The 14,685-nt window shown below is 41.9% G+C and overlaps 1 protein-coding gene across 5 annotated transcripts in view; it reads left to right on the top strand.

Annotated features, from left to right (window-relative positions):
• The window catches only part of SYNE2 (spectrin repeat containing nuclear envelope protein 2), a 195,642-nt gene that overhangs the window by 20,946 nt on the left and 160,011 nt on the right, over positions 1-14,685 (top strand). For all 5 annotated transcript variants that reach the window (XR_012628988.1, XM_074869023.1, XM_074869025.1 and 2 more), the window contains exons 3-12: positions 6,125-6,186; positions 7,129-7,224; positions 7,495-7,572; positions 7,664-7,756; positions 8,935-9,116; positions 10,781-10,977; positions 11,454-11,554; positions 12,314-12,415; positions 13,185-13,322; positions 14,206-14,370. Coding sequence is in view for 4 of the 5 variants with exons in the window: in XM_074869023.1 (XP_074725124.1) it covers positions 6,125-6,186; positions 7,129-7,224; positions 7,495-7,572; positions 7,664-7,756; positions 8,935-9,116; positions 10,781-10,977; positions 11,454-11,554; positions 12,314-12,415; positions 13,185-13,322; positions 14,206-14,370 (1,214 nt within the window). In the remaining variant the exon portion in view is untranslated. The remainder of the gene's footprint in view (positions 1-6,124; positions 6,187-7,128; positions 7,225-7,494; positions 7,573-7,663; positions 7,757-8,934; positions 9,117-10,780; positions 10,978-11,453; positions 11,555-12,313; positions 12,416-13,184; positions 13,323-14,205; positions 14,371-14,685) is intronic.

The following is a 14,685-nucleotide window of genomic DNA, read 5'->3' on the forward strand; positions in this document are numbered from 1 at the left end:
TATTTTTATCACCTTCATTGGGCTTTGGATAAACTTCTTAATCTTGACAAAAAATACTGTGTTTGTTTTTAATTGCTTAACACCATGTTGGTGAATATAAATGCTGGAAATAACTGTTTTCCCCACTTTCCTGTCTGCAGAAAATGAAACTCTGTTACTGGGTGGAAAGGAAGGGATTATATAAAGGGCTCAGGGGTGAATTGCTCACCCTCTCACTGGATTGGCAAGTACTTAATGGTTCTTCTGATAGTTCCTATCATTTACAGTATGTACTTGCTTGGTGTTTTAGTTCATACCAGCGGTGCTGTCTTGAAGGAGCTCTCCCAGTTATCCCTGCTGACCATGCTTTGGTTCATTTTGCTGAGCCATCAGGGAGTGTGGAAATGGTTATTTTGAATTAAACTGAAATAAATGCTCCAAGGAGGTGCCATGGTTGTCTGTGGGCATTCAGGCTACAGCTAGTCCAACACAACCTTTTTTCCCTACACACATGATGGTTACACTACGTCCTGAACACCAGCTGTTTTGATCTGCTGATCTGTTTGAGTTGAGCCTCACTGCTTGTTATGGTAGATGTAGCCTCAGCTGACCTGAATGGTGGAAGGAAGGTATAAAAATATCATACACAAGACGTAAGTCCTTCTGGTGAAACAGAGACGGGAAGATGACAGACAGGCTTGTACTAATTAGTTTCAAATAATTGTTTAATTTTTTTTTTTTTTTTTAAGAAAAAAAACACACAGTTGTAAATGGTTCACTGGCAGTGATGCACTGGTCCTTGCGATAAAGGGAAAACCTCTTTGCTGTTTGGTGACATTGTTTGACGAGCGTGGACAGACAGGGTACACCTGCTCTCCTGCTGTTTGCTTCCCCCAGCTCCCTGCCGAGGGAGGAGATAGTGCTTTCGTGTGAGCTGCTGTTTTCGACCTTGGCAGGGAAGGCACGAAAGGCAAGAGGGGCAAGGACATTAATTTTATGTCTGGCTTTTCTGTATCATCGTTAAAGGATGGCTGAGAGTAAAACTGTGGCTGGTGCTGCTCCTGCCCTCCCCTCCTCTTCCTCCTGGGAGAGTTCGGCACCACTGTGGTCCCTGCCGTGTCCCCATGCTCCAGCCCTCAATGATTAGTCTGGTTTGTAGCACTTGTTGGTAGCTCATTACTGGATAAAACAGTCATTGTCCAGCAGTGCGTATTGATTTTCAGCTAGCCTACATGACATACTGCTTCTATGCGTTATTCCTCCCTGAAGAGTTGTTCTGAAGATTAGCTTTAAAACACAGGGTGAAATGTGATAGATTTTGGGTGTTTTCAGATTAGCAGGTTCTTATTTTGTTCTCCTAGACCCACTTTTTGGCTCAGTGAGTTTTGGCCCAAAGTAAAGAAAATGATCATTTTTTTCTGATAGCTTTTTTATTCTGGGTCAGTGACATTTTAAAAACTAGGGCAAGAGAAAACCAAGGTCACTGAAGAGTCCTATAAAAAGGCCTAACAAAGAATCCATTCATCCTCATAAAAATAAAAATCCGTATTAATTAACCACGTGGTAGAGATAAGAATTTGAGAGCTTGATTAAATCATTAGCGCCTCTGAGCAGTAGAGTAGGGGAGGAGCCAGGAGAGAAAACACACTCAGCCTGAAAATTGAAATACAACTGCCTGCCACAGTGCCACAAAAACAGCTGTACTGAGCTGTGCATTGTGGGGCCTGGATGGAAGCAGTCACTGCTGCACTACAGTCTGGGGCATGGAGTTTTGTTATTGATTCACAAGGAGATTTTTTAAAAAAAATATTATTATTATTATTATTTATTTGGGTAGGAAAATAAGCCACATTGCAGCTGAGGCTGTGGCTGCTTAGAAGGCAGCCCAGTGGGTTGCACTAGGCAGTGGTTGTAGCTTGGGGAGGGTGTAAGGTGTGCTTAGGTGTGTGCAGTGAAATAGCCGCCTTGTACTTTTGCCAGGTGAGACATTTGCCTGAGAGCTGATGTGAATCAACATTTGCAGTATCTGGCCCACGTTGCATAATGCTTCTGCACATTAATATGGAGAGATTCAACCAAAACAAGACCAAATGCCCTCATCCTAACCATCTTTCTGTAACCAACCCCAAAAGCAAGTTCTCCAAATCAGTAGCAGTAGCATGTGTTTGGCAAGAGCTACAGCTGGAAGAATCACTGGCATCAGGCAGAGTAGTTAATATTTGCTTTCTGTCCCTTTTCAAGTGCCAGCAATACCAGCCTTGACTGCCTGATAAAATTGAGCACAGCTACTCAATAATTGCTCACTAGGTAACTGGAATGGCTCCCACGCGGGTATTCAACCAAAGGGTGTGGTTGGGTCCTGTGCTAACATGAAGCCAATATCCCATGCTATTTATGTCCTCCCTGTGAGCGTTGCGATGTTGATTGGTCTGTGTGGCATGTTTGCACTTATTTTCTGTTTTCCAAACAAAACAGAATTTTGAGATTGCATTTTCGCCCGTGTCTTTAAGACTGTTGTTATCTTACTGTTCATCACAATGTCTGATACTTAAAAAGAAGCAGAAAACAATCCAGCAAGCAGGGGAAATCGATTGTTTCATGCTCCGACAGGATCATAGTATTGCAGATAGAGGACTGTTGAAAGATCTGTTAGTTACAGGATGCAAAACAGCCCTTGACGCACATAATGCATGAATATTTTTCTTGCCGCTCACCCGCCTGGTGAAGCAGAAGGAGGTCTGTGGGTCAGATGGTGGGGTTAGGAGCAGGAGGCTGCATTATCCTTAAGCAGCTTGCTCTGCTTCGTGAGCTGATGAAGCTGTGCGTGGCAAGCCCTTCAGGCTGTCTTGGATGATGAAAAGCCATCCAGAACTGGGGTTTGTGTTTGCCAAATTCCCAGAGCATAATAAAGTGTGGGACATTTTCCTCTGAGTGGCATTTTCATTTTCATGGCCAGAGCAGTCAGGATTTTTTGTTTTCCCTGAAGGTCTTGATATTTTTGGTATCTTTCATCCTGCCCAGCCTATAAAAACATAAATATCTATTGCTGAGTAGTCTTGCACTTGCCTTATGATGTGAAACATGCCTTCACATTAATCTTTTGTGCAAGAGCATGCTTTCAGAGGCAGACGAGCATGTCTGCTCCCACACTATCTCCCAGATTTGTTGTTTCTTGCAAGCTGATGGCCTGCTCAGGGTCTTCCAGTACTTCTCCCGTGCGGCGGGAGGATTTACCCTAGCTGGGAAATGGGCAGCGAGTGTGGAAGCAGCCGCCTTGCCCACCATCTGCCTCCAGGCCTGGGCCATGCACGGTGCCCTGCCACCCGCCTCTCCTCAGGGAGCTGCACTGGGGCCATGGTGCAGGACATGCACCGTCCTCTCCTGTCCTCCCAGCAGGGCGGTGGGCTGGCATCCCTCAGCCCATCTGCCTCCCCGTACGCAGGAGCTCCGAGCCTCTGTGTCACCATGACCCAAAGCCCTGTCCTCTGCTCTGGGCTGCCTGACACAGCCCCTCCTGCCGCTCGGCACAGCGGGGAGAGGAGCTTGCTCTTTCTCTCCTCTTTGCACCTCTCCCGCCTCTCAGGCTTTGCTCCTCTGCTGCCTTCGATGGGAGGCAGGAACGTTGCAGGCCCACCTGCCCCTAGCCGCACATGGAGGGGCTAGCGTCCGCCTCAGCCCTCAGAGGGAAGGCCTGGGGGAGCCGTGCAGCTGGCACAGGCCAAAGATGGTGGTTTGGGCGACCAAAACATCAGGTCTCCTAACTGTATAATCTTGCCCTCCCTCAGTTAATAGTCTGTTTGGCCTGTTTTGTAATGTCTGGGCTATTAAAAATCAGTGCAGCCTTCTGGGGTTTTATTCAAATGGGGAGGAAGGAGGGAATGACCGCCTTTCTACAGCTCCAGGTAGGCCCTTTGCGGGGGTGGTACTGCTTTTTGGCCTGTTTTTTCGGAAGCCAACCCCAACCCTTGCAGTCAAAGCTGATGTGGAAAGGGAGAGAAAAAGGAGTTTGTGTTCACACCCGCTCCCACGAGCCGTTGGGATGGCTGCTGGTGGCAGCGCCTGCACAGCACTGAGGCCTGAAAGGTGGTAACCTCAGGGGCCAACACCTCCTGCTGTTGCCTCAGGCCTCTATACAGACGTCTGGCAGGGCTGTATGGGTTTGGTGTTGGTGTGTCTTGGGAATGGGGTGGATTTTTGGGAGGGAGCGTGGGCTGGGGAGCTGTGTGATCCACTGGCCATGATCAGGGACAGGGCTGGGGAGCTGGTCTGGTCTGCCTCTGCTGCTCACACTCTGCTTTGCCTTTGGGGGGAACTAGACCTCATCTCTGCTACCCACAAGTCATGGAGAAAGGCTTTCCCCTCTCTTGATCTCTACTCTGGTGTGAGAAACAGTTTAAATATTCTGATTTTTGATACATGGGCTTAACCAACTTCCTGTCTCCCTTCACAACTGGTGGTAGTTTTTCACTGTGTACCAGTGTGAAGGACCTGGGTAGAGAGCTGGATCTCTGTGTAACTGGGCTTTGCTTTGAGTCCCATTTCACTGTTTTTTACTGGGGTACAAGTTCAAGCACTTCCTCCCTCCTATTTTAAGACCCCATGTGCCCCTTTTTGGCTGGATTAATGGTCTGCATAGCCCATTATAGCTGGGAGGGCCCAGCACTGGAAAGGGTGCTATTCCCTGATGACAGCCTGTTGCATTCAGGGTGACAAATTAATTTGGTAAGAGATGAATCCCCTTGTGTTCTACTTGGTCCTCAAAGATTAGGGGGGCTAGGGGCAGCTGGACTTATCTCTTAATAGTTATCACCAGAGAGGGCTGTCCTGGCCAACCCACTTCAATATTTGATGTTCGAGATACCCTTGGGCTAAATTAAGGTGACATAACACCAAACGGTTGATTGAAAAATTTATTAATGGCAGAAGCTATATTTTAACAGAAGCCAGTTAAACTTTTAAAGCTAATTAAATCCCATTAAAGCTATGTAAACAGTTTTCAACAGTGGCTAGTAAACCCTGTTATTTTAAAAAGGGCTGAATGGTGTGTAACATAAAAGAAAGAGGGAGAGAGAGGAAGATAGAAAGGTAGAGGTAGAGGAGAGAACCAGATCACTACCCTGGGTTCCAGAGATGTCTCTGGTCCAGTTCCTGGTCTTGTCAGCAATGGTGGTGGGTGCACACCCAGATACAACTCGCTGCTCCTTAAATATGTTGGCTCATTTCCATGTGAGGTGGGAGGGGGCAGATCCTCTTGTCTTCATTTACATGCAAGGTGAGGAAGGGGGTGGGCTTTCCTGGGCTTATTTACATGTGAGGTGAGGGGGGCAGGGTTCAGGTGCTTGTCCCCACCTTTAGTCTTGCTTGGTGTGCTAATTACTTGTATGCGCAGTCACGCCCCTTGAGGACTTATATGGCTCCTGAACACCTGTTCACCTTATGTAACTCCCGATCTGCACAGGCTCCACTGGGGGGGTTGCAAAGCCCCTTTCCCACATAAAGTCTATGAGTTGTTTTGCCCAGCAATGTGGAACTGTGTGCCTTCCGGCACGGCACAGGGCTGTGAGCTGCCCACCTGCTGCCTGTGCCCCCCTCTCACCTGCAGCTCACCACTGTGCAGCCACAGTATTTGAGGCATTAACTCTTTCAGTCTCTCACCATTGTGTGGCTTCACCTACAGATTTGCATTTATCACCTAACCCCAGCCTCCATCTCGGTCTCATCACCCAACTCCATGCATGGCTTTTCCTGAATTTCAAGATGGATCTTGTACTGATGATGGCCTGAGTCTTTCAAGGAACACTGAGGAATGGATGGAGTTATTCTGGACATATTGCTCTGTAGAATGATGTGTTCACACTGCTGTTTGCATCTGCTGAGCTTTTGAGGAAACCTTCATTAGTTGCTCTTTGCTGCATCCAGTAGAAGTATGCTTGAGGGTTGTAGAGGTCCTTGCAGTATCATCTCTGCAAGCAAGAAAATATCAGCTCTAAAATAAGAGTTGAGAAAAACTAATATTAAATAGTAACTTAATATCTGGAAGAATGGACCTTAGGTTTGAGATGGTTGCCATGTATATTTCTGAGAAAGAGAAATAAAACTAGATCATTTTTTCCATTAACCTTTTTTCTTTTTTTTTTTTCCCCAGTGCAGCGAGAGTTTACACAGAAGAAAGCCTTCACTAGCTGGATAAATTCAATATTGGCAAAGGTAGGAAGGGGACTTTTTAGGAAAGACATGCCTTTTGCCTTTTTGATTCGGACTTGCTGTATGGAGATTAAAATTTTTCAGAATAAACAAAATTAATATAAGATTTGTAGACACTGGCTAGAAAAAGTAGCCCCTGGAAAGCATTTAATAGGTGAAACAGCGTTGTATTGGTGATTGTCCAAGGACATTTTTAAGAGATCATTTGTAAGTAGATGACAGAATCTTTGTTGCTGATGTGGTAAAACATACTTGCGCTGGATTGTAGCGCATGTCTCAGGGTTTTATGAGGTTCTGTATTTATTATTAGTTTTACTGTGTTTAGGTAAATATTATTCTATTATGCAATCCAAGAACATGAGTTTAATGGGATGACCTGAGTGACTGGTGAGCATTAAGAGAAAACACGTAGTAGTGTAAGTGCTCGTTAAGCTTTCGCAAAACAGCTCATGCAGCATGTGCTGGGGCTCTGACTTGCTCACGTAAAAGAAGAATCCTGTTTTGGTCCCTCTTTGAGCAGAAGCTGCTGAGCTCATGGTAGGTTTGTGTTGTCCACAAGTGGGTGAAAAGAGTGAGGCTTTAGTTATTCAGCTCTATAGTCAAATTTATACTTGGGTCACGTTCGATTAAGAAGTCAAAATATGAATTAATTGTTTTCTTAACATTCCCTTTTTCAATGTTTTGGGGTCTTTTGCCACATATCTCCTCGAAAAGTATAAATACTTGAAAATGAGGCCTAAAATGACCCCTATAAAACACAGAGGCAAACGTAATAATGGGTTAGAAGAAGCAGGATATGGTTGATTAGATGCAGGATTTGTATTTCAGCTTATTGAAAAAGGATGCTAAACATTTTTTAAACAACAGTAATCTGTGATGTTTTGTAGTGTGTTGAATTCAAAATGACAAAAGATGGTGTGACAAGCATTGAAATTTATTTTGCAGCATACACCTCCTTCTGTTGTCTCAGACCTGTATACAGACATACAGCAAGGACATTTGCTTTTGGATCTGTTGGAAGTGCTTTCAGGTCAACATCTGGTAAGACAGAGTAATAAAACTATTACTTCAGTCCTTCATCAAATCCAGCAAAGATTTATGTATATGCTTAATTGTAACCATAAGAATGATCCCTCTGGAGTCATAGAGCTATTTGCAAGTAACTTTTTCTTACACCACTGACACTGAAACACACTGAAATAAGTTGATCCAAAGTAATTTGTGAATCTTTGCAGGACTTTCCTTATCAAAATATAAAATAAAATTATTTTTTACAACTGAGTATGTAACCTGTTCTTTTTTGCTTCACAGCCACGGGAAAAAGGATTTAATACCTTCCAGTGCAGAAGTAACATAGAAAATGCTTTGACATTTTTAAAGAGCAGATCAGTGAGTATTAACTTTGAAATTCACAGCTAAAGCCAGTTGAGCTGGTGGAACATTTTCTTTGTTAACAATGATCCTTTTTTTTTTCCCCTAGCTCAAGCTCATAAATATTCATGTTGCTGACATTATTGAAGGAAAACCTTCCATTGTGCTTGGCCTAATTTGGACAATTATATTTCATTTTCATGTAAGTATTTCAGCAATGTAAGAGAGTTTTAGTAGAGGGGAAAAGCACAAAAATGTGTTGACTTACATGGTTGCCAAACTAGATGAATTGGTACAAAGCAAAAGATTATTTTCTGACATCTGGAAGTGACAGCTCAGGGAGGAGATGCACCAGTGCATCTTTCCTGTGTCTGAGCTGCTTCACCAATGCAATGATGGCATTGCAGCCTGATGAACAGTATCTAGCTGAAAATGGTAGAAATGAAAGGTACTGAGATTTTATTAAAGTAATCAGTTAAAAAATAGGCTAAACTTCCCCTATCTGTCTAAGGCCTGTAATGATTAAGCCCCCAATAGAGCACATACTGCAAAGTGACTGACATCCATCTCCCTCGGAGGCAGCCCCCCTCTTCAGTGTTGGCTGTGCTCACAATGTGTAATTCTTGCTATTATTTTTTTCAGTGCCAGGTGCCTGAAGTAACATGAAGGCTGTCATAGTGATGTTTCTTAGATAAGATACTGAGCATGCATCTTGTGTGGCGTGAGGTTATGGGGAGGTTTGAAAGCACAGGGCCTTGCTTTAATCATGTTGTAGGACTGTAGAGGATGATGGAGCCAGCAGTGAATTAACCTAGGTGCACTGGGGGTGAACTGGTGGCTGGGGCTCAGGAGAGCACTAAGAAGCAAAGTTATTTAACATTATTTTAGCCCACATTTTTCATGGTAAAGGTACTTTGGTGCTCAAGATTCTTGTGCTGCACATAACCTGTGCAACCAAATGTAGATCTCTCAGGTCTATCGAGTAAGTTTTCCTGCACCCTGAGTGAGCAGGCAAACTCTGAGCATGCCTAATATATGACATTGCTGACAACAGAAAACACATCTGCCATGGGCTGCTTTCACTGGTAGGAGTAGAAGAGCACACTGAGTGAGAAGGTCCCTTGATGCCATTACTGGTACCCATAGTATAACATGGAAGTCTTTGGGTGAATATTTCCTGCCAAGAAAACACCTAAAGATGGAAATTCAGCATGAAATAGTTCAGGTTGAACAGATAAAAAAAACCTGATCTGATCTTTGGGGACAGGGAATTACTATTACAGCTGTGATTGAGTCCTTTATAATTCTCTGGTTTTCTGCCATTGATGTCTTGGTAATTTTTCACTCAAGCCTGATTAACTCTCCCATCATCTCTGATAGATTGAAGAACTTGTCAGGACACTTGCTTGTACTTACAATCAGCCTTCACTTGATTGTTCGAGTGCTGTTGACTCCTCTCCAAAGCCAAGCCGATCAGCTAAAAGAAGTGCTAAAATTAAGGAACGGTGGAAGATGTCTGCTACAAAGGCTCTTTTGTTGTGGGCAAAAGAACAATGTTCACTGTAAGTTCCATCCGAGACTTGTAAATAGTATGTTACACGTTGTGTTTATTGCTTTCCTCTAAATGTGGTGATATTTTCCCCTGTTTTTTTAACATTACTTAGTGACAGCTTAGCAGAAAAACCTTTAGATTTCAGATGTTGTTACAAGTACTTTTAGCATCAAACTCTAAATGTTTTGACATGAACCCTTTAAATATAATAATGTGAAGCTAATCCTACTAATCAAACACCACAATGTAAATTGAATTCTTTGGCTTTTCTCTTTTAGGGACTTTCATGCAATAAGTCTAGTGGAATGTTTACATGATTTGCTAGTTTTTATCCTCCTGGTTGGCACTGGTTAACAAAGTTTGAATAATTAGTTTATTTTTAAATGGAAAATGTAGGATTTCTAGGATTGCCACATGTCGTGTTTTTCTGTCAAAACACTGCATGATCCCCAAGAAGGACCTTAGCCCTAGAGGTCCTAGTCCCCAGTTCTAACAAGGTGTTTCCTTATGCTTGATGTTGATTTCAGTGAGAGTATTCACAGTGCACACTCTAGAGCATATACAGATATTTCTTGCAAGGGACAGGCTTTACATTTTCTTCAAGGGCTAGTGCTTCACTCCAGGACATTTCAAATATGTTTTACGATAATGTCAGCCCTTGCTCTCCAGCTATTTGGTTGCTTTATGTTCTAATAACAGCCTACTAATATTCCATGTTGTTAGTGGAGATAAAGACCTTCATCACCACATCAGACACTTTCTGCTGGGAAAATGTTTTCAGGCAGTGAAGTTTCCCTTTTAGCTGTGTTTTATCAGGACAAGATTGATTGACATGTAAAAACCAGCTCTCTGTCCATTTAATCTTCCTCTTTCTTTTGCTTGTTTTTCTTTTTCAGCAATATTGCTCTCTGTTTTGTAGCTTCCTTTCTGAACTGTGATTACATTGAATGATTTTGTTATCAGTGAATCCTATAGTTTTTGGTAAAAGAACTAATCTTCTAAGTCATGGCCCATTGCTTTGTAACTAAATTTGATCACCTGAAACCCTACATCTTTTCCATGCTATTGCAAACTCCTAATATACAGGCTGTTTCTGGAAAGTTGTCCCATAATTCGGTGTGGCTTGCAGAGCTGGGCACCTTACATCACTGTCCAGGCACTGCTTAATAGAAGATGTTTTAAAGACACTAAGCTAAAAAGGAGAAAAAGAAATATTTTTCCGTCAGTAATAGATCATTCTTAAGGTCTGGATTTTCTAAAATGCCAGAGGTGTTTCTAATATTCAGTATCCTTACAGAGAAATACCTACATGTTCTTCAATGCTTTGGTTGTTGTTTTTCCATCCCATAGGATGCATAGATATTGAGCACAAAAGTGATATTGAGAAAGGGTATTGGATCAGCAAGGCTTTATCTTCAAAATGCAACATAAGACAAAAACATGGAGCCATTTTGCAAAAATAGTACAGAAATGTTTAATTGTAGTGATTGGTAGTACTGATTGTATTGTTGTCTGACCCAGCTTCTGCAGAAGTTCAGTGGCAAGGTTCTCTATAACTCCTTGGATTTGGTTCATACTCCAGTTTACTGAATTTATATTCTATTTCTAAATTTGTACTTATGACATCTGAGGAAACAGGCTATAACATTCTGTTTCTAATCATATTTGGAATAGGCACGGCTCTATCAATGTGACTGATTTCAAGTCAAGCTGGCGAAGCGGATTGCCTTTTTTAGCCATCATCCAAACCTTACAACCAGGTCTAGTTGACTTGGAGAAGGCAAAAGCTAGAAGCAATAAAGAAAACCTGAAAGAGGCTTTCAGAATTGCAGAACTGGAGCTCAATATTCCACGGCTTCTTGAACCTGAAGGTAAATAATCTGCTTTTTTTTAATCTTTGTTATCAGGAGTGAGAGTAATATAATCCTATATATGGTGACTTGTAATACAGAAGAAAGGAAGACTGTGCTTAAGTTTGAAATGGAACACTGATCTTTACTGTAATGCTCAAACCTGAGGTTCTTTATTTTATAACATCGACTGTACTTAGGATTTGTAGGATTTTGGAATTGGCAACAAATGTAGGAGCAATGTGCAGAAGAAAGGATATGAAACTTTCCCGTTCCTGGGAGAAACTTTTTAATTAGTTAGTCATGTTATATTAAAATATTCCCAAGGAAAAAAATGTTCATTACATATTAATTTCTGTCAATGGTATGTTAACTGAGCTGCTGCAAAATAAACATGTTTATGGTAATGTGTTTTAATAACTGCAGTATAGCCTGTAATTATGTGATCAGGCCTAGAAGGCTGCATAATTATGTAAATGGTGTATTGGCTTTTGTAGATGTTGACATTATAAATCCAGATGAAAAATCAATCATGACTTACGTGGCTCAGTTTTTGCAATACTCCAGGAATTTGCGTGAGTCTGAAGAAGACATGCAGGTATGTCATGTGGTTTATCACTGAGGCATTTTTAAATGAATGTACTTCATGGATGCCAAGAATATCCCTACTTTCTTTGCCCAATTTATAACCTGTCTCTGGTAGGAGATCCTCTGATTCAGTACTGACAGGAATGAATTGGCATGAACCTTCTGATGCTCCTGTGTGGTAGTCAAGAGTCAGTGTGACAGATTTTTGATGATATAGGTGCAATTGCTATGCAGGTTGTCTTGTTTTTTCATCTAACTATTACAGAGGACATTTTCAAGCGTGGTTGTCTTCATGTGTGCTCCGAAGTCTGAATGTAAATATTGGGGTAGAGGCGGACCGATTTGCAAATGTGCAGAACAACCAGCTCTAAATTTAATAACTCACATGTAAAGTGGACAGAAGTTGTCATACACAGATCACACTGGTTGGAAAACCAAGTTTTCTGTTCTCTATATTCTCCTATGAGAGTTTATGTATTGATTGGTTATTCACATATCTCCATACCGATAATCTCCTTGCAGTAGGACTGCAGTCAGACTCTTCTTTTAAGATGCTTTTATATCCAGGTGCCAGGTTTAAAACTTTGGCCTTGCTCTATAACAGTGCCTGACCCAAAATTCATTAGAGTCCCCAGGAATTATTATTTGTTTTTCAACAACTTTGAACGGGCTTTATCATGTGCTCAATGTGTGTTGTTTTATGGCACAGTATATATTAAAAACAAGGCTTGCAAAATGGAAAAATGAAATTTTCTGCTCTAATTACCAGGAAAAAGTAAGTGAGGCTGTGAGCTGGTTGGCTGCACAGGAGAAGAAGTTAGCAAAGTTATTGATCGACACAGAAAATGAAACATATTATCAGAAGTATAAAGTAAGTTGCATTTCATATTTAACCGCTTCTGTGAAAAGAAGCTATGTTTCTGGGAATATTTGTAATTTTTTTCATCTTCGTTGCCTGAACTGAAGCATTAAATAAACTTTTAAACAAGAGTTGTAAATCTGACAATGACTTTGATAAATGCTCTCATATGGTTGAGGGAAGGGTAGGATAAAATTCTTTTTATTGGGAAAAAGATAGATGCTGCTTGGTTTCTGAGCAGAGCAAGTTTTTTTCTGGAGAGAGTAGAGTAGTGTCTTAATTAACTGGTGTAGTTGAAGACTTGGACAATATTCAAGCACACAGGCCCTTTAAAGCATTACCTTCACCATTTCTGAGATAGTAATAACAGTAGGTTTAACCCATCTGATGTTACAGAGGAGTAGTTGAAGTGTTGGCTATAGGTTGTGCTGAAGTAAAACTTGCTTTGGTTTATACTGTAGCCAGAGTTTGTAATAAAATGATTCATGGGGGACTGTGAGGGGTGGAATTTTCCCTTTTCCTTGGTGAGAGTGGAGAACCATGTCCTGGCTGCACTGACTTTATATTAAATACAGATTTTGCTAGTGAATGGCACCTATAATTTCAGACCCAAATACTGCCTGGAGACAAGTGTGCCTCTTTCCTGCTATCTTGCCTTTCCATGCATCACACCCTTTGAAGTTAATGGAAGTCATACCAATGTGTTCAAAGGCAGTTCTTGGCTCCATGAGCTTCCATCTGAAGCCTTCTTCTATGAATTACTCTTCCTTTTTATCCCTAGGAAATGCTGTCATTTATGGAAGCATTTAACCAAGAAAAAAAACCCTTTCTGCCTGTGTTGTCATCAAAAAGAGGTGAAGTTGAGCTAAGCGAAGGCCGGCGGCAGATGAGAGAAGAGTGGGATAAACTGAACGCTCAGGTCAGAGTCATTTCTAGCTCACTGCGTTACAAGCATGAGCGTGTTTGATGAAGAAGCTTAAGTCTACCCCAGGAACTTCCACAGGGAAAAATGGGCAGGTGATACTTTATTTGGATTGATAAAAGAGGTATTGACCCTGAACCTGAAGTCCAGACAAAGTGATTGGTGTACATGCCCAAGAGGAGACAAAAGGTGACTCTCTATTACCCTTCTGCCTCCTGAGCCTCGAGACTGTGAGATGTCCGTGAAAAATGGCCTGCATCTGATTATCTTTGAGCACTCTTCTGATCAAAGTTTTTGGCATATTTATGCTTAAAAGGTTCTTCTGGGATATAATTATGGCTCAGATAATGATGTAGCTGGGAAAAGTGTTTTAATATATTCTTTCCTACGGCATGGATAGTGATATAGTGAGGTCTGGTTGGTCAGTGCTTTGCAGTGAGGTTGTCTGTGTCGTCTCCCTCTGCTGCAAGGGGGAAGGTATTGGGCCTTGCTGGCAATTCCTCTTTGTGGAAGAGGTGTTCCCCTGTCAGCCCCATGATGGAAAGGTGTCCAGAGCATCCCTGTTTCCCCTCTATTTTGCAACTAATTTACTATGAATTTCCCAGTTGCTGGGCTTTGAGATGGTCACCAGCCAAGGACAGTAACTGCAAAATTCTCTGCAGTGTTACAGAGATTACAGACTGGGGAGCAAACCTGGGTGTCAGGTCAACATAGCTGATCTGCAGCTGACTTCACTGGAAACTCCTTTTCTGCATGGTCACAGGCGTGGGTTTTTTTTCTGGGATGTCTAGAGCATCAGCTTATGGAGCTTATATCAGTATCTTGGGGATGGGAAAGAAAATAATAGTGAGAAATTTAATCACTTGTTTTCCTTTTTAAGATTAACGAATGGAAAGTGAAGCTGGACCAGATGTTGCCCTCCCCTCTGGATAGCATTGAGGCTTGGCTTCAGGAGGTAGAACATCTGCAGGCAGAAGATTTGCCTGATTTGCAGGACCCGTTTAAAGCAATGTTTGTCTTCAGAGAAATAATTGTAATATTTAAGGTATGCTGATCACAAAGAAACATTCTACTTCAGTCTGACCTAGCAAAACACTTGTTACAGAATTGCTATTCGACATTTTGGGAAGTGGTGTGGATATGTTTATCTTCTGAAGATGAAAAGCTCTTTTGAACATACCTTTGAACAGTGATGAGTTTAATTAAATAACTGCATGGGTCTATAAGGAAGGTTTCTGACTTCACTGGGGTGAGATTAAATTTGAGTGCTATCTGAATGAGTAAATTATGGTGTTCTTTTTTATGTGGTTCCTGCAACTTGTTTGTTTGTTAAGTAATAACAGAGGGTAATTGCATCCTT

This window comes from Strix uralensis, chromosome 4 (assembly GCF_047716275.1).
Source record: "Strix uralensis isolate ZFMK-TIS-50842 chromosome 4, bStrUra1, whole genome shotgun sequence".
Lineage (NCBI taxonomy): Eukaryota > Metazoa > Chordata > Aves > Strigiformes > Strigidae > Strix > Strix uralensis.